At 32.8% G+C, this 20,694-nt stretch overlaps 1 protein-coding gene across 1 annotated transcript in view; it reads right to left on the minus strand.

The window, feature by feature from the left end:
- Positions 1-20,694, minus strand: part of SNTG2 (syntrophin gamma 2) — a gene marked incomplete at its 5' end in the record, with an annotated part of 130,316 nt that overhangs the window by 13,111 nt on the left and 96,511 nt on the right. Inside the window, 4 exons of the mRNA XM_088530604.1 lie at positions 173-283; positions 3,648-3,740; positions 14,211-14,420; positions 17,785-17,856. Coding sequence (XP_088386730.1) covers positions 173-283; positions 3,648-3,740; positions 14,211-14,420; positions 17,785-17,856 — 486 coding nt within the window. The remainder of the gene's footprint in view (positions 1-172; positions 284-3,647; positions 3,741-14,210; positions 14,421-17,784; positions 17,857-20,694) is intronic.

The following is a 20,694-nucleotide window of genomic DNA, read 5'->3' on the forward strand; positions in this document are numbered from 1 at the left end:
ATCTATAGACACTACACCACTTTTATTTGTTGTGAAGTATCCATAGAATAGAAGGAAAAAAAGATAATCCATGATTTGCACTTCAATGTGTGTGAAGTAGGAAATAGAAATTTTTATGTCTTGACAGTAATTCCGATTCATCTGTTACTAAACAAAAGAATATGCTGCCTACCTTGGTTTCAATTTGTTTGGTGTCTAGATTCTGAAAGAGCAGCTTTACTCTTGTTTTCCCATCATCTGAAGATCCTTTCAGCTGAGAGAATTTAAACCTCCACAGCACATTCTAAGGAAAAAGAAATTTGATTAAGAACTCTTACACTCTCTCACCTAGAACTGATAGACGCTGACCTATTAAAAAATCTTTAAGACAGTAAATGGAATGCATTTACAGGCTGCTTGCAGAGCAAGTAAAATTAACAGTTCTGTATCACATGGGAGAGCAAAAGATGAAGTATTAATATTCACTAATTCATTATCTAAAAGTTTTCTGATATGTAAATGTTTCACTTGTGTATCTCAAATAATACCAAATACCATGAGGATATTTGTATCCATTTCAATATGAACACAATTCTGTTCTATATCTTATCTCATATTTCAGTGGGATCACTTGCATAGCATAGGTAACTATGTCATATAGATACTGCAAAACTGAATTCACTGTTGTGTGTAAAGTGGTTTGAAACGTGCTATAGAAATATTGGGTTTTTTATGTGGCCTTGCAAACTACAAAAAATATGTTTTATGTTATACAGTTATTTGCAAACATATAAAAATTCTAGGATATGTTCAAACTTGTCTCTCTTATCAGTTTACATATGTGGTTTTACTACTAGAGAAATCCTAGATCAAAAAGAAAATTTTGAATAATTCTGAGGGTGCTTTTTAAAAACAAACACTAGGAAATTCTTTTAGAAACTAATTCCATTTTGTGTATTTACTTGAATTACTTTTTTCTATTCCTCACCTTTAAAGGCATAGTAAGTCTAAAAAGACAGATTAACAACTTGCATCCAGATTTCCTGCTGATGTTTCCTTTATGTCCTTAATGTTAATGAAAATTCGAAGCATGTATTGAGATGTGAATCAATCCCTAGATACTGGTGAGGAAATATGATTTAAATGCTTTGAAAACTATTTCAAAAGCACACATAAAACAGGCAGATTTTTTTTGATATGTTTTCCATTTTTCAGTATGTCTCACTGAAAAATATTGTCCTTATGTAGGCCAGCACTATACTTACATGTAGAAGTAACAGACTCTCTGTGAATTTGGCTAATATTCTGTAGATAATACTGATGGGATTTGGGGCAGAACAGCTACTCTGTGAGTCACACGCAATTACACCAAAAACGGAATCCTATTCCCCTCTAAATGAGCGCAGACTATTTCTACTATCTAGTAAGGCTGATATTCTGGGGACTTTTCTCTCTGCAAATTAGACTATTGACACATAGAGTTGGTAAACTCAAGAAAGAATGTGCTGACTTACTCCTAATTTACAACATAGCTTGGAAGAGAGGAGGAGTCCTGCTTCCCACAAATTAATAGTTTGGGAAGTTATTTCTTCACATTATTGCTATTACACTATATGCCTTGATGATTACGACAATGAAATATTCACTCTTAACATCACATATGCTAATTGTGATCAAAGTCCCAACATTCCCAGTACTACAGCAGGGTAGTATATCTGATTGAGAGATGATTAAAATGAGAAAGGTAACAAAAGTTGGAATCCTACAGAGTTCCCCTACTTGGCCAATAATTTTGTCTTTGTAGTGGATACTGCACTACTTGAACAAACTTCAATTGATAAACAGGATAATGTAAATTTAGCATGAGGAAGACCTCATGAATTCAAATTATTTGTTACTGTTTTTACAATTCTACTAATACTTTGTAATGACCTATTAAAAAATAAAGTCTTACAGGAGGCAAAAAAAGCTTGATTCATCTCCTGGTTCCCAGCAGACACAAACTCAGTTGGCTTCTTAGACTTCCTAATTTAAAAGATGAAAAAAATCAACTATGCTATGGCATTGTGATAGTGCTTAAACTTTTCAGCCATGAATAGAGTTTAACTGGGTCCAGAGAGCCTAATTAGACCACCTGAAAGGCAATCAAAGCTTAAACGGGTTTGGATCTAAACTGAATAGATGAATGTTCTATAAGGGGTAACTGCTAAGGATGGAGAGGAAACACAGACCTAGGAACAATTCAGCAATAACGTGCATTGCTGGAGCGATCATATCTCTCCACAGGTGACACTGTGTGAATAACAGAGGGAGCAGATGGCTCTGGAAGGCAGAAAAGAATGCACACTTTGGGATCCCTTTATTTTAGATGAGCTGCTAGAGGCACTGAATAGGGGAGGTGAGCCAATTAAGCCATCTAGATACAAAAAAGTCTCTGTGATCAGAGCAACTGTAGGTGATAAGGGTATCTCTGAGATAGGCCCCAAAGGCATGGGTTCAAGATGTGATGACCCTGGAACACTCAGCTCCAGCTGACAATTACAGGCAGGAAGAATGTGCAAGTTGCTCATTACTGCCTCACTCAGAGGCTTGAGAATGCCTGTGACAGGTCCATCTCTCACTCAAAAATACAATAAATTATATATAAATCTTCAAAATTTTTACATTTGAATCTATGCAAGCTTATTCTGTATTTTTCCTTTAGGTAAGAAAGAAGGATCGATCTAAATCTTCTTGATCACTGAGACTGAAGGTGGACACTTTGGGTCAAAGTCCTACTCTTCCTATGGGTAAAATTTTGGTTCTGTTGAATGCAGCAGAAAAAAAAGGATATTAATTCTGGCTTATTTTCTGATCATTTGAATATGAATGTCAATAAACCAGATTATAATCAGTTTACATATTTAAAAGAAACATTTGCTGTCCCTAGATTGCATATAGGCAATTTTAGGTATATAAAGTAAAATGTGATATGCAGAGCACAGTTTGAGAATACAATTAGAGAAAGGTATACATTTTTTATGACAAAAACCAAATAAATTACCTACAAATAAGTTTAGAAATTCATTTAAGAAGATTAAAATTTCATTTACAAGTAGAACTTTTCTGGAAGTTGGTATACGTGATGAACCATTCCCAACAAACATTTTAAATGCAGCTAATGTGTTTTGCAGGATATGAGAATTTAATCATATGGATTATGACTGAAGCATAATCCATGCCATGGCTCTATTTAGCATTGGCTTAGCCTAACTTTCTTAGGATGGAAGAAAAAGTAATCTTATCTTACATCTTTGGCTTCAAAACAAACTGAATCAATTGACATTTTAATTTTTTTCATGATAAGTAATTTTTATAAAATCTTGAAGTATTTCAGACCCTAAGAAATCAAATTCTGTGCTAAATATTAACTTTCTTTCCTATTATTACTTGAGAAGGAGATAAGATGTTTTCCATTTTGCTCCAAAATCTCTCTTCACATGCTACAGTACAAACAGATTATTCCTTTCTATTCCAAATTGGTTGCATTTCAGTGGTGCCATATAAATAAAAAATGCAGTATTTTAATGGAAAAAATAAGACCTATACAAGAAACAAAAAAAATCTTTTTATTATTCCTGGAATTATCAGTCAAGCAGAGATATCTCTTCTGCTCCTTTTCCTCTTACCTTTGTTTTACTGTCAAAACATGTAAATCCAAGAGCGAAGTCAACTGTAAAGCAGAGGGTATCCCCTTGCCAACTGCATACATATGTTTTAGACTGAAAAAAAAAAGAGATTTTTGAAACAACAGTCATCAGTTTCCTTCATCACCAGAATAACATATACTTTTCTGAGCATGTGAGGATGTTCAGCTGGCAACAGTGATATTGCTTTTATTATTGCACTTTAAATTCATATCTGCCTTGACAATAATGTAGTATCAGATCTATTAGCTAGAGATTTGCTGGATGTCTTTTTTGTATAAGGAGTCCCATTTCTCCAAACAAAAAACATATTCTTGCAAAGCACCTGTAATGAAATGTAACACAGAACTAGCAATGCCAAATCTGACCATTTCAAAGCTTTTGGAAAACTGCTTACACCTGACTTACTAACGGATCAGTTACAACAAATGTGCAAGAAAGATTGTCTAGATATCTGGAGATTACAATACAACTATGAAATAATTATTCACCCTTTTTACTGATTTAAACTTTGAATATAATCTTTTTGCAACATTTTCATGCATAAACTTGGTTGACATGCCATTGCACTACTGTTGATGAATGCCAGCCAAAATAATCATTTAATAATTAGGGCTAACACGCACTAATTAATCAGTACTTCTACTTGCTACATGCTACTATATATATATGACAATTATTTGATCTCTTTTCATATTTTAGATTACCATGTGTTTAGAATTTCAGAAGAAGTTTTAGGAAAAAAAGTCAATGCGTGCATTTTTAAGACTAGCTAACTTGAAGGTATGTTGCATTCTGAAAGCAGAATATTTCAGCTACCAATAGTATCATAATGGTGTGATGACATGTAAGTTAATGGCAAAAATGCCACTGACCTCGATATGAGTAGAGATTAGATCCTTGCAGCATTTTCTCACCAAAGTTTACAAGTCATTTTAAAAATGCTAATTATACCTGCAAGCTTTACGAAAGCTTTGAGTTTTTTGTGAGTTTTTGTGTATGTATGTGTGTTGTTTGTTTTTCCAATAGAGATTCACAATGTCCTCTTACACTTGGACACTTGTTAATTAGAAACTTTGTACAGGAGTAGTCTCTTTAAAACCTAAAAATAGCTTTAACAAAAGAATGACCAAGAGGAGATTGAAAGCATTAATAAGCTTGCTTATGTTATTGAAAGTTTTCCACTTAATGACTTTTAAGATGCTTTCAGTATGATATAAAATGTTAGTGTCTCTGAAGGTTTTCACTATTCAAAAAAAATTTTTTTTGAGTTGAATCAACATAAAAGCTTCTGAGCTTTACATATAATATTTTATATAGATTTTTAAAAGGGCTTGGAATGAAATTCACTTATTCATAGGCTAGTACTATAATCTACTATAGCAAAACAGAGGTATAAATTACTTTTTAATAAATTGTTTTACTCATTGGTGTTCAAAGATTGTATTTTTGTCATTTTATAATGTTTCAGTGATTGATACTCCATTACAGCATTATTTAAATATCCCCACATTTTATATAGTAATTAAAATGTGGCATTAAGCCCCGGTCATAAATTATTCTCCATTATTTTCCAATTAAAGAGGTTATACTAACTGAGCTCTGACTCAGCAAAGCAATTCAAAAAAAAATCATATTAAATTAGATTCCCCAGTGAGTAAGCATCTAATTACACAGCTACACATGGTGAAAACTAAAATGAATTATTCACAAATAATTAACCCTGGAGTATTTTATGAATATTCAATATTTGCAAAGAATGTAAATGGTTTGGAAATTATTTGCAAATAAAAAATACAAACAGAAATATAAAAATACAAACAGAAATATAAAAATACAAACAGAATATATTGCATTTTCAGCATGATAAATTGCAAACAAATGCAATCAGGATTTATACTTACAAAAGATTAGTACCTTTTTAAATAACAGATACAGTTTGGGTTTTGCCCTATAAAGTAGAGATAGCAACTGTTATTAAATTTAAAAACCTGCTTATGGACTATGCTCAGTGACTCAATCTCTCAGATGCCTCCCTGACAGACATTCATCCCCGCTCATTCATGATAGTATAGACCACTGTCCCTCTCCTTTCTTAACTTTGGCTTCCTTTACACTTGCAATTATGGGATCGCTCTTGAGTATCCACAGCAATTTTCTGTGTGTACCTTTAATATTACTAATCTGGGTTGAATATTTTCTAATGCAATTCTGGAGGAAAAAAAAAAAAAAAAAAAACAGCATATGAGCCAACTTCCTGAGACACCCAACTTGAGAATGCTCAGTGTAAGCAACAGCGAGGAAAGGAATGGATTATGTTAAAAATAAATAATCTTCCTTACTGCTTAGAAATGAGATTTTCTGGTCTTAAATCTAATGTCTTGTCACAAAAACCTTGGGTAAGTACAGGAGGATGAGGATCTGCAAAGTCTCAACCTTTAGATATGCATTAAAATATTTTGCTGACATACAGCAATAGTTTAACCTCCACATTATTTACATGAAGGCAGTTATATATATACAGATATGAAAACTCAAAATAATTGCAGTGTGGCACATTGACAATGTTTGAATGTCACTGCTGTGCACTAAACCAAATATTGTTCCAGCTTTAATCTCAGTGGTTATGAAAGGTAGTATGGATGCAGACTCAGAGTGCACTTCTGATGCAATTCTTTCCCCAAAGTATTAAGCTTAACCTGCACCATATCAGCAAATTAGCCTATATTTCCCTGACCATTTATTTAATGTTTTCATGTCCTTTGCTAGTGAAAGGATCTGCAGAATTATTTGTAATGGAAGTTGACTGCAAAAGCATTACCCCTGTATTGTACCGCTGTATTCAGGTGCCACTGTCTTAATACAAACATACCTTCATGAAATATTATTAAGATGATTATATCACTAAGTAGAGGGAAACCTATGTTTCTGATGCATGCATGAAAGACCTCCTATGCAATGAAATTCCTCCCTCACTTTGGCAAATTACTAAAATGAAGAGAGGATGTTATCTATAAAGAGCCCCTGCGATTCCTGAGGGAGAGTGAGAAGGCGACTGTTCGGAGCATAGACTTTTCTGCTGCAGGATGAACTAAGATGAAGAAAGAATACTGGGAGCTACATGATGGAAAAGCAGGTCCTGTATCTACAGGCAGGAGGTGAAGTAGAGGTTTTCAGACCTGTAACAAAAAGCAGGTAGATAGATAGAAGGTCTTCTGCCCAATTATACCTTTTTTTTTTTCCCCTAGTTTTTCCTGGTAACTGCAGATGATAATTAGTATGGAAGATGTGAGTCAAGTATCTCCTAGTGTTAAAAAACAGGCCTTTTTTCATGATATTTTTTCATGATTTTTTTTTACATCAGAGAGGGAACAAGGGACAGGTTCCTTCGGTTCTCTTAAGCGAAGACGGATGTAGGTTTCTGGATACCAATTAGAAGAGCTTTTTCAAAAATGCTTGAGAGCAGATGAATTAATTTTAAAACCATATTTTAATATCATCACTATGATCATCTTTCTTTCAGAAGGAGAGAATGTATTTTTAACAGATTTGCTGACCTAATGAGGGCTTTAAGCTTGTTTTTGTGAGTCCATTGGTAAGGAAACACTGAAATGGAGCAGGAATTTGTGAGAAAAGGCTACAAGAGGGACTTTCATATCCATTTAAAAAGGAGGGCATTCATCAGTATACCTCAAGAGCCTGTGCAGCAATTAATGAAGCATGGGAATAAAAGTATTACTCATTCATGTGCAGTCAATGGACTCTGACATGACTGGAATTACAGAGACGTAGTGGGTACTATATACAGTTGCAGTTCAGTGCTGGATAAGTGCAGTCTGTTTAGGAAGGAATAAGAGGCAAGAAATAAGAGGTCCCCTCCTCTTTTTGAGTGGTCTTCTATATATAGTAGACTAGCGCTGCAACAGGTCACCAAGAGAGGTTGTGGAATCTCCTTCTCCGGAGATCTTCAAAACCTGCTTGGATGCAGTCCTGTGCCATATGCTGACCCTGCGTGTGCAGGGGGTTGGACTAGATGATCTCTAGAGGTCCCTTCCAGCCTTAAGGCTTCTATGATTCTATGACTTCTGATCAGGGGACCTCTAATTTCAACAGAGACATGCAGCTGTCCTGCATAAGCTGAAGACACATGTTTGGATGCTTCAGTGGCTGTGAGGTCTGCGTAAACCTAGACATGCAGCAGACTTTGTGGCTACTGGAATACAGGCTCATTGAAATGCTTTGGCTTGGGTGCATAAAATAGTCTTAGTCCGTTCATGCGTGTGAAAGGCTGAACCTCTGGATTTTTTTCAAGACATTTTAATATTCATGTACTTTACTGCTTAAACCACACAGTTCTTTTGTTTCTCTGTCAGATAACTTATATATGTATACACATATTTGCGCTAAGACATAATGTATTGTACTTATTTATTACATTTATGTGGGAAAACAGATACTATTTTCCAATATACTCATGTTATATACAGTTCCATAAAAAAAAAAAAAGTAAAACAAAGAATTTTGTCAAGAAACATAATGCTTATAATATACATATTGTATACATTTCCTCCTTGTCATTTGAAGTTAAAGTATATGCTGTGTCTCTGTGTGGAAGTTAGTCTGTCACTGATACACTAACTGCTAAGATCTCAACCCAATTTTCACTTTGCTTATAACCAAGGAGCGTTTGCATTTAAACTAAGTTAGATTTTTTTTTAAAGCCATTAATAAATTTTCAGAATACTTATTGTTTTACAGGGAAAAGTCATCCCAATGACATGCAAAATAAACAACAGAATTATTAAGAACAAAATTTTATTTGCTCAGTGTCTACCTCATGTATTATTAGAATGTATTAGCCATTGTCACTCATTCTGACATTTTTCCTTGTTTATAGGTGACTATCAATAAAAATATAGAGACACTAATACCAAAAGCTGCTACAGGAACAGCTGTAGCTTTAATGTATTTTATGCAAATCTTAAGTGATGACCAAAACCTATTAAATCTATTAATGCCTCCTGAACTACTCAACTACTTGAGGGGGATGTTGGAATTCTTAGGGACTACATGTGTATGAAGTGATTTATTCTCTACACTAATAGAATCATTTAATTTAAATATAAGCATTTTTCCTAGAAATAGTAATCAATTCAAAGTTAATAACAGAAAATTCCAGTGTTTCCGGTTTGAACTGGTAACATTTTAGTATCACATAAACATCACTGATATTTGTATCACCCAGGTTCTGAGACTAAGCACCATTTTATATTTTAATATTTTTCTTTAGACTTTTGATGTATTCTTTAGTATTTTTGCATCTTAAATTATAAAAACTATAAAAATTGGAAGAAATTTGTGGAAACTGAGAGAGAGACCTGAAGGCCTGACACAGAAAAGGACATAAATGAGGGTTTCTTTCATACATTTTGGATGCAAAATAAACACAACAGAATTTAAAATACGGTGAGGATTTGAGAAAATAAATAGTGGTGCAAACTTCTGCAAGTTTGTACTGCATATTTTTGCACTAAGGAGATAGACTTTATAAAATCGCAAGTAAAACAACATAACATGTGACATATCAATGCCTCTGTGTTTTTTTTTATTCTTTTTTTGGCAGCCCCAATATACCATACAGGAGTGAGGCTTCAGAGTAAATTGCAAAGTATTTATCAATACAGAGAGTTTTCTAAAAGCTTTAGTATGGGACAGGCTAGGCCAAGAACAAACCTTTCTGAAATTCTACTTTTAGTAAAGAAAAGCTCTGAGGAGGAAGTGAAAATGATGATAAGAACATACAATTGTTACGATTGTACAGGGAAACACATCTCAGCCCACACCTAGTACACCCTCGAGAGTTTACAAGAAAGCATACAAAATTAAAACCCTTAATTCTAAAGACAGTCTACAACATTTTCTTCAACATTATTTTTTTATATAGAATTACTAGTGCTGAATGGAAGTGCTTCTTAAACTTTCTTAAATCCCAATATAGTTGAATTATAAATGCATATATTTTGGTTTTCTGGTATGTGGAAAAATTTGATGATACTTTCAGATACCAGATTTAAGTCTGTTCCATACAACTTTGCAAAGGTACCAATGAAATAATTTGTGTTCATGTGCATGAATATATGATATCTTCACTTAGAAAAATGTGCCATATCCCCTCACTTGGTCATACCTTTTAGAAATTCATCATGTCACAATTAAAAAGTTACAGAATGGTGAACATTATGTGATCACAGTGTTACCTCTGGTCAGAGTGTTAAACCATTGTGACTGAGAGACTAGGATTGCATGGACTTGAAGTCTGGAACCAAATGTTTCTCTACAAGGAAATGTTTCTCTATAGGAAAAATTGGGTCATTGACTCAGCTAGAACTGAACTGCCTGACAAGAATGGTCAACAGTGCAGATATGGTTCTGCATACTGCCTATTGCATTCTTTGTGTAAAGGAAAACTAAGGCTAATGTAAACGAACAGAACAAAAATGACTTGCTATGGAATAAGTAGCTAGTAGAAGTCAATATGAGCAATGGAAATAGGACGAAAAGTCACAGGGGAAAATTAAACGGTATTCTTAAGATTAAATTAGCACTAGGAAAAGATTTTTCTTCCTCATCTTTGCACCTAAGCAACAATTTTGAATTTGTAGCAACCTTTTTTTTTTTTTTCCAGAAAGAAAACCAAAGCACAACAGTGTACTGTTTAATATTTTCCTATCTCTAGAGTGTATTTCCACATATCTGAAGTGCATTCACAGAGTAATCAGGCTGGCATCATTCATGTCAGTAGAATCCTACTGAGGTACTTCAGCAGAGGCACTGACTTGTTTTCGAGAAAGTTCTTTATTATATAATAAAGGGTTTTTCTTTATCAGTAATTTATAAAGTTGGGATGACGCTACTGAAGATTTTGCTCTTGAGAAAGGATTTAATTAGAAACAGGATTTAATTAGAAATATCAACAAGAGATATTTCCAAGTACAATATTCAGTTCTGGATAAAGGTTCTTTGGACTGGGGTTTTCTTTTGTGACCGATTATTACAGAAATAATCACAGAGAGGGAATAACAGAGACCTATACACTTTTAAAAATGGAAAGATGGCAAAATTTAATGGTCAAATTTCTCTGTAAATCTGCCATTCCATTTGAGTAACTTTCTCACAGCTTTAGTAGCTTCATACTTATACAAGAATACAACATTTTCTGAAAAATAACAAAAACACACTCAAACCACATGGTTTTTCTCTAAAGCTTTGTATTTAAATAAATATAAATATATTCATAACATATTTAACAATTACACTGATTAGATCCCCCCTCAGCCTTCTTTTCTTCAGGATGAACAGGCCCAGATCTCTCAGTCTCAATTAGATTTAGCCTTTTGATTTGCATAATTCATAATTTTAAGAATATACTCAGATTCTTAGAAATATTGAAATATCTTCCTAAAAATTAACACTGTATATTAATCATGTTAAAAATATGAGTACATAAATAACAGAATATATATTTTGAGAATGTTATTTAATTCTCTTATGAATGCACAAGATTTCTTACAGCATTAATAGGTGCACCACTTTATTCTTCCTCTGTATCACATTTGCTGAATTAATTGTTATTACAAATGTTAAACACATACAATTAATCCATACAGTTTTAAAGATCTGACTTTTGGGAGAAGTTTTTTTTTTCTTTCACATGAAAATTAATTAAAATGTAATGGCATTTTAAAAGATGACCAGTTAAATAGGAATTGTAATAAGCTTCCTTACATAATTAAAACAGTCTAAAACTTAATTGTGTAATTAAACTGAGTGCTTCTGGTAGTAAACTGATAAGTATCTTTTAATGATCCTATAAATCTAATCTAATCTAAATGCTACTTAACATCTGACCTGAATTTAAAGAGGATATTCTGTTTATTTGTTTGCTTCAGAAATTAAAATGCAGTATGTTCTAAAATTGGAATATGATGGTCTTTCCATTATTAAAAGAATCTCTCTATATAATTTTGATTGATATATACTTATGTCTCATCACAGAACATAAAATTAAGATAATATTTGACAACTTTATTGAATATTTTTGCATTTTAAATTTATTACTTGATACTCAGAAGCATCACATCCAACAATCCTGTTTTATTCGTCTTAGTTTACCATGAAGAATTAATAAATTCATAAGCTAGAAAAGAAAATTACTTCTTTCTCAGACTGCCTTATTTTTGCCCTTTTTTTTTTAATTTCTTGATGAAACTCAGAGTGTGATTCAAACTCCCTTTTCTCAAGCACTATCCAATTCCTAAAGATGATCAGAAACAAACTATGTGTTTGAAGAATTGCTGAAGAATTGCTCAGACACTCAAAGTCTTTCTAGTTCTTGGAAGATTTAGATTAGCTGAGATACAAAGATGAGCAAGGAGATACCTATTCTCTGCCTCTGAGTTCATGCCTTAAGTTTATTCTGACTTTCTCTAACTTGGATTGTATCAAGATCAATTCCAGGTGACCTTGGAGAATGGCTAGCAAAAACCTTGTGTGGAGGAAGGAGAATTAAACTAACAGTAGGCTGCAGGGCTGCAGAACATTGCAAGTTTCCTTTTCTTTGGGTTCCTTTAATCCTGAAATCTTCAATTGGACTTGGCAACAAACACACATTGTGAAATAGTTTCACATGGAGCCTTTCCACATCTTCTTGCATCTGGGCCACTCTGCAGTGGAATGCAATGATGCTAAAAGACCTCAAACTAGTTGGGATAAAAACCTGTTTTTCTATAAAGCAGTGTTAATTTGCTTTCCGATACCCTTCTAATTACAAATATTTGAGTCCAGCAATACTGTGATTTATTTATAATGGATTTTTATACTGCAATTATTTAGCAATTAGTAGCAACTGCTATTAGTACTCAAATCCTGTTTTTTACATAATTTAATTTTGAATGGAATCATTACAATCTAAAAAAAAAGAATTTTAAAATACATGAATAGTCTAAAATTGAAGAAGATCAGAGAAGAACTGGGTAAAAGATTGCATTGCTATTCATTGGAAAGTTTAGAAACTATTTGGATTTTTATTTAGTGGAATCACTTCATCTAGCTCCTAATTTTGAAAAGCAATTATTGATACCTACAGAGGACTGAGAATAAAATCCCAAATCTACAAGTTAATTTTATTTCTTTCCGAAGCTACTCAAAATTTCCTATGCTAAAGAATAAGGAATAAAGAACAGATTAAGGAGTAGGAAGAATGCTGCTGAAAAGGACAATGATGAAAAGACATAGAGTAGAACTGTGCAAGTCAAAGTAGCAGCATGATATCTGTAAAAGAAACATTACACCTTTGCTCTAAGACAGTTTTGAAAACTATCTGCACTTAAAAATAATAATAATAATAAAAGACTTTGAGCATCATGAATCGGTCTTACAACAACTTAGAACATTTTTGCCAAAACAGAGAGACTTGCAGAGATTTGTGGAAGATAACTGACTTTATTACTGTGATTGAGGAAAGTTAATTCACCCATCACAATGGTTTTATCACCTCTTGAAAATACTTTTGAAGAACATTTTTCTGCCTTTGGACTGCCTTTCTGCCTTTTTAATACCCCTATCAGCCCAAATTATGCTATCAACAATAACAGTATATTTTCTGCATTTAATGTAAGTTTGCTTGTATCATTAGTTGTAAATACATTCACTTCATTAGCTATACTGAATTTCACAGTTCTTGGTATGTTCCTCTTATAAGCATTTGCAGCTTTGAAACATACTTTAAGACAGCTGAAAGGAGAATCATATTAGAAGGGGATTTTTTTCTTTGTTTTCTGCATTTTTGTGCCACTTAACCACTGCTACCATTGTCATAAGAAAAGTATACATTTCTTATACAAAAATAAAGCAACACATACATCATGAGAAATGAACTTCAAAAGCACCATTGAACACAAAACATAAACAGTGTTAGGATAGAAACTTTTAAGGAAAAGACAGACATGAAAAGCAGCGTTTATGTTTTGAAGGAAGAAAGTAAATAGTGGAATCAGAAAGACTTTTTGCTGCTAAAGAGTAACCACCGCACTTTGTACCCTACCCGCATAATGGTTTATAGCAAACTTGAACGTATGAAACTGACTGACAGATATAGGAGCACATACATAGAAACTCAAGGTTTACTTCCAGAACTTTAATTGAATGACTCAGCTGGAGGCTTCACAAAGGACAAATCATGATTGGAAGAAATGTTAATATCTTTTGTGCTATATTGGGCTAGCAGATCACTGAATTCAAATGACCAAAAACATTGCACAAGTGAATATTTGTCCGTTGTTATCACACAGTCATAGATAGACAAATACTTATGTGATGGTTAAGCTTTCAGAAGCCTTTGGTATATTACAATATACTCAGATCATTACTCATAGTACATATTAATTTCATACAATTATTAAGCATAGGCAGTAACTTTGCTAAAATTTCTTACAGAATTATTTTACTGTTTAAATGGTTCCAGGATTTTAATTATTCATTACTTACCCCTATTCTTTGAACTTCCAAGAAAATTGCTCTTTGAAATGATTTCTCCCACACTGCCAACTCATTGCCAAGCTCTACATTGAAATAATGACTCTTGCCATGTCCAACCAGAACACTGAAACAATATGGCCTCTGGTCTTCAAAATCATAGTCTTGATGAATACCTAAATACAAATTTGCTTGTAGCCAGCAATCATCAGCAAGCCAGAGCTGAAAAACATGTTTCAGTATGTGATTTTTCATCTAGCAAAAACAAGCAGTTAAGGTAACATTATCTTCTGCTCGTGACAGGTATTCAGTGTCAGACAGTTATGTTGTCATATTATTATGAAGCAATGCTTTGAGAATTAAGTAATGTTTTCAAATACAAATTATCTTTTACTTTTTATTTTTATTCACTTTAACCTGTATCATGCAACCTGAGCTAATTCTGTAGACTGAAAATGTGGTTAATCTAAGCAACACATACGTTGTAATTTAAAAGGAGTTTAAAGAAATGAAGGTGAGAAGGAAGGGATAATGAGGAAGAAGACCAGGAAGAAGTTATCTGACTTTACCAACATGAAGTTCTCTAAATCTCCCAACAGAAGAGGGAACAAAGGCTTTTGGAGAAATAGTGGGGATATGATAGTGGGGAAGATGGCATCATAACTTCTAAGAACTCCACTTTCTATGTAGCATATTGAATGTTATTGTTTTTTCCAGAGGACCATGGGAGAAGATTCTTAAAAATTCATCCATGATTCCAGGTGATGACTAAAAGATCTGCACTATCATGCTGATAATACTGATAATCCTATCTTGCTGTGGTAAATAAGATCATATTCTCAATCATCTGGATGTTAGCACTAAATGTTCATGTATATTCAAGTGTAAGAATGTGAAATATGAACATTCATGTATTATTACATGTATGCTTGTATTTACACATGTGAATATATATATGTATGTAAACACACACAAACCTAAAACATAGCAAATGTGTTATGCTAAAATCTAATTTTTAGATTCCATATTGAGTTCTTATTTTCCATTTTTAACTCTTATGTCATAATCAACACATGTGAGAAGTTTACAGTCAGATTTGGAACAAGTGACCTTGCCTTAAACCACCTTTCTTAAGAACCCAGATGACACAGTATTCTCAACTATGGCCTTACGGCAGTTCTAGCTAGCTTCTGAAAACCTTTAAAAAGGCTCACAAAAACACACAACACAAATCTTTTGGTCTGCAATGTAGAAGCTTTAATATCTTAAGAATTGTGTCCACATTTATTGATTCACATGATTTCCTTCATTTATCACATATACTAAAGAATCAACAGAAAAGAGATTTAGGTGTTGACTTGGAGGTTTTGTAATTTAGCTAATATATTAATGAAGATTCGTAATTAAACATTCATTTAAAACGTCAATAACATTAAGTGTTGAACTTAATGTAGTGTAATGTGATGTACTTCCCACTTATTTTTCTTACTGAAAATGTACTACAGAATTTACTTCAAGCAAATTCCTGTGATGTCCCTGAAATTAACCTTACCGGAATATTAAAGGAAGGATTGAGAATGAAATCAATAGTCAGTCATTTACAGGACAGAAAATAAAAACAATGTCCACCAAACCTTTCTCAAATGGCTTAACGAGTATCCCCTTCACTGCTGCCCAATTTATTTATCTGAAAAAATACAAATTTAATAAAATTTTAAGGAAATAAAATCAATAACTCTGCCCTTTGCTGCAGTGATGGGCAGTGAAGGAATCTCCTCACCCTGGCTGAAGGCCTGGAGATACTGAGCTTTTCCTTCATAACAACAAAATTGGCAAATGATAAGTCTCCCTTAGTTGTCAATTGGAGGTAATATGACACCTATGTAAAATACAGACATCAGCATGTATTTTAGAATATTGTATTTTCTGTCAGCTTATGTATTCATTGCTCTGTAAGTTGTAACTTGTTTTCAAGTTTTTTTTTTTTTAATCTCTCTCTCTTTTTTTTTTTTTTTCTTTTTCTTTCCTCTTAAGGCATTATCAGTAAATCAAGTGTAGGAAGTATGCTTATGCTGCTGAAAGCCAGTTTGGGAGAAATAGTTTGAGTAGTCAAAATATTGCACCTGTCCATACTTATGACCCAGTTCTTTAAAGAATTTGGTCATTTACTGCAACAGAGAACTCCACTCTGAGATGGGCGGAAAAGGAGTATTGCACATTATTATCAGTTCATTATTGTAACATGTCCCAAAAAATAACTGCATTGTATCAGAGAAGCACCCGTAACTAGCATTCCCTTACAGTAATGGAACTTAAGTCACCAAGCTACTGTTCTCCTTCTGCAGCCACGTACAGATAATAGACATACATAACATCTGCAACATTCGCACATGATCAAAGGACAAAGAGCACAGAAAGGATCAGCAGCTGATCAGAAGCGTTTTTAGCTGGTTTAGAATTTTTCAATTAAATGACATTTCAAGACAAAAAAAAGACTAAAGTATTGGAAAACTTTTTTTTTCTGCCCTTTTTTTCTGCTCTTTTAGAATGGCTTTTCTTGGTATAATTCTAAGAACAAATAGCCTAAGTTAAAGTACTCACACAGATTGTGAGAGAGATAAGTACGAGTTTTTTTCTGTCTAACTTCTGATTTGGATGGCCACAAACTGCAACCATTACTGTCTTTTTGGGCATCATCCTGCATTAACTTCACAGCTGGAAAATGCAGTGAAGGAAAGTATAATTTCACAATTAGAGTGCAGTTCAGGGTCTCAGGTGAATTACAGTCATCTTCTGGCTCCACTTTCAGTCTTTCAGGCCTCTACAAGTGTACTCAACATATGTGTGCTTGTGTTTCCCTTTCTAAAAGGATGATGATCAGGTTATTTCTCTAATCTGCAAAGCAGTTTCTGATTAACTGGTAAAGAGCTAGCTCTATCTACCTAATGGAAAATATTCTTTCACAAGTCAATTCTATAAACAGACTGCTGATGTTTTGCCAGAAAATATTCCTCATAACATGTTAAAGAAATAAAGTATAACAATGTCTCTAGATTGTGAAAAAAAAAAAGCTAAAATACATGAAAGCACCATGTTTTCCTTTATAAGATAAAGCCTGGTATAGTGTTAGACATTTACAATCTAACAAAGACAGAATTTTATACTCCTTATTATGTGAATTTAATAAAAGTACCTTTACATATATCAACATTACAAAAAAAGCACTTTTTTTTTCTTTTTTTTTTGGTCACAGTCACCTAAAAATCTGATTCACTAAAGAGAAATGCAATATCCAGCTGATGAATAGCTGTTCGTTTCATTCATAATTCACATGGCTAGATGTAATAGTGAAAAATGTCTTCAATTTGGAAGTATTTTAGTAAGTTGCTCACTTGGAACCTAATCCATTTGCCATAGTCTCTTCCACTTACATAGATACTGCAATAGATGCTATTTAAGAGTAGGCTTTATTCAGACAAGCTGTTTGAATATTAGCTACCAACAGTTAAAATGAACATCACCATTAGCCTTAAGAAGCAAATTCTTGTTACTAAGTAGTAAAATTGTTAAGTTTGGGGAAACCTACCTTGTGAATTTTAAAAAGAACCTCACAGAGGTTATAGATTTTTTCAGCTCGTACCCAGTCTAGTGTGCTTACCTGAAATATTAAAAGAAAATATTAAAAACATATTTTTCTTTGCATATTTCTATAAAAATTATGAAAAGATGAAAAATTAAAAAGATTTCACTAATGATTATTCTACTGGATACTATAAAAATATTCAAATGTTACTACACTTAATATCTAGCATTTAAAAAAAGACTATCAAATAGCATTTTATTTTTAAATAAGCAGAACCTACAGGATTCTTAGTAAAATTAAAGCATTACATAATGAATTAATTAATTGCATATTTTCTATTATTGATAATGGAAACGGAAACCTCTTTCAAATCTCTATGGTGAGGTATATAATCATACCTGTTTTATAATATGCTAACACAAAGAACTTTCCAAAATTCAGAGTTGTCAAAACTAATATACAGATTAATACCTACTAATTGATATTATTGCTCCATACTTTTTTATCACAGATATGAGTTTAAAAACAGTATTCCAGAATTTACCTAAGATTTTTCTTCATAGCATGCAAAGCATCTTACTTAAATGTAAGTATCGGAAGTGTGTAATATTAACAATCATCTGATTTAATTCTTCATAAATCTATTTTTAAGTCCCTCATATTTGGGAAAAAAAAAAGCAAAACAGTGGTTTCTTACATCCTTGCCATAGAATTTAGACATACAGGTTGTGGAAATGCTTTTTATTTTCTGTTAGTGGATGTAGAATTTGATAAATACTTTTGATTAGATGTGTAGCTAAAATCTAGTCAGATTTAAATATAATAATGTCAGCTGCTTTACAAAACTAACTTTAAACTACAAAGTGCAGTAATTTTTGGAGTCAGACATTACTATGTAAAAACTTCTGTTACTCTTTCCTTTCTAGTGAGGTGCAATCCATATTTTATTTAAATTTGAATTTTTAATTATTGTTAGGAGTTGGTAATAACACAAGATTAGAAACAACTGGAACTGAGGAATTATGACAGATTCATAAGGGAATACTATACATTCAAACATCCTGACATTGGACTAGGTATTGTAGGTCTTTCTTTGGTCCTTGTTTAAAGGGAAGTCTTTTTTTTCTTTGATAATCATTTTGAAGATAAACCAATTAAAGATAACATGTTCTGGACTACTATTGTTCACTCTCAAAGGATCTTAATGCATCTTACAAACCAAGATTTATAGCAGATTGACTGTTAGTTCAATATTTGGTCTTGAGTTTCTGGAAGGAAAAAAATCTTTCTATTCTCAGCTAAAAGTACAAGAATCTTCCATTCCTGTTAGTGAGTAGACAGGACAAAAAGCAGAAGCACCCACTTACTTTCACTTATGAAAGTGAACTTAATGGCAGAGGGTGTAATTTAAAAGCTGTTCAGACAACTGAATTTTCATTTGCTCCTATTTTCTGTTTTGATTCTTGAAGACTAATCTAAACGGCTAGGGTTGTTTTTGCTACTATTAACAATGCTGCCATGGATAACGGTACTACTGCTGTGCCATTAAATTCACTATGAATACTTTAGAATTCTCCCCATTATTCTGTAGATCTCTCTCATCCTTTGACTCTCTGTAACCTCTTATAACATTTTGTGCGGAGATAGCAAGGGCAAATAGATCACAATCAACACCTATATAAGCCAAGTCTTTCTTTTTACAGTGTATATCAAGGAAAAACTACCATATTATAGCCAAGAGTGAAACAGTCTCAAAATCATAGCGTGCAAGGTCATCAGGAGAACACAAATGACATTTTGATGGATTTTAAGGAAGGGAAACAAACACAATACAAAGGGATACTGGAATCCACAGGGGAAATTGTCATTATTTATAGTTTTCTCTGAGAATGTCTAAGTTTAAATTGTCATAGCATTGCTTTAGAAATATCGCCAAGTGATCATATATTTGTAGTCCATGAGAAAAGCTGGAAGAACCAGTAGAGTTCACAAAAGTACAATATGTTGTAAATTATGTCTCATATTAACAAACACGAGTATATCCATCATAGCACATTTAATAAATAGGTCTAAGATAAACAAGGTATTGAAATATATTCCTTAAGCAATAAAGCTGTTTTTTCTCAATATTGGTTTTCTTTGAATTATTAATCTAAATATTCCATACATTGCATCATTTTGAAAATATTTTAAAATGACAAGATATTTACATTTTAATAAAGAATTTGAAAAAATATCTCAAAAAGTTATATGAACTAATATATAACCTGAAATTACAATTCTAAATCCATGATGAGATACTGAAATAACAGACCTATGTTTCAAAAGTACTAGGTGTTTAACAGGTGTTAAACCTCAGTGTGAGTTTCTGCAAACTCACTGTTTTGCATGGCATTCTAATGGATTTAGCAGACTACACTGTTCAAGCCTTCTTTTTTTAAAAGAATTTTCACCAAGTAATTTCAACATCAGTTCAGAGGAATGCTCACATTCAAAATATGCTTAACTCTAAATGGGCACACAATTCATTGATTTTTCTTTAAACATAGTTAAGATTTTAGAATGGGAGAAAGCTAACAATTAAAATCATTTCAGCACAGGCATACCTACTGTATGCATGTGTCAAACAACAAACTGAACAACAGATATTCCTTAAAAGAGAATTCTGTAATGTTACCCAACAAAATAGACCTTTATACTTACTCAGTGATAACATTAAAGGATTACACTATAGACATAGAACTAAGGAAATACAGTCGATGTGTATGTAATAAAGAATGTAATAAAATAAACTTGCATAGTAACATATTTCTAAAAGTTTTTTTTTTGTGATATGGTTTTCTCATATTTGAGAGTCTCAAAAGTGTGTCCTGATTACAAATATGGCAATTTGTGAATTAGTTCTGTAAATCT

Source organism: Tinamus guttatus, unplaced genomic scaffold (assembly GCF_059628265.1).
Source record: "Tinamus guttatus ecotype Peru unplaced genomic scaffold, ASM5962826v1 Tinamus_guttatus_pri_ptg000383l, whole genome shotgun sequence".
NCBI lineage: Eukaryota > Metazoa > Chordata > Aves > Tinamiformes > Tinamidae > Tinamus > Tinamus guttatus.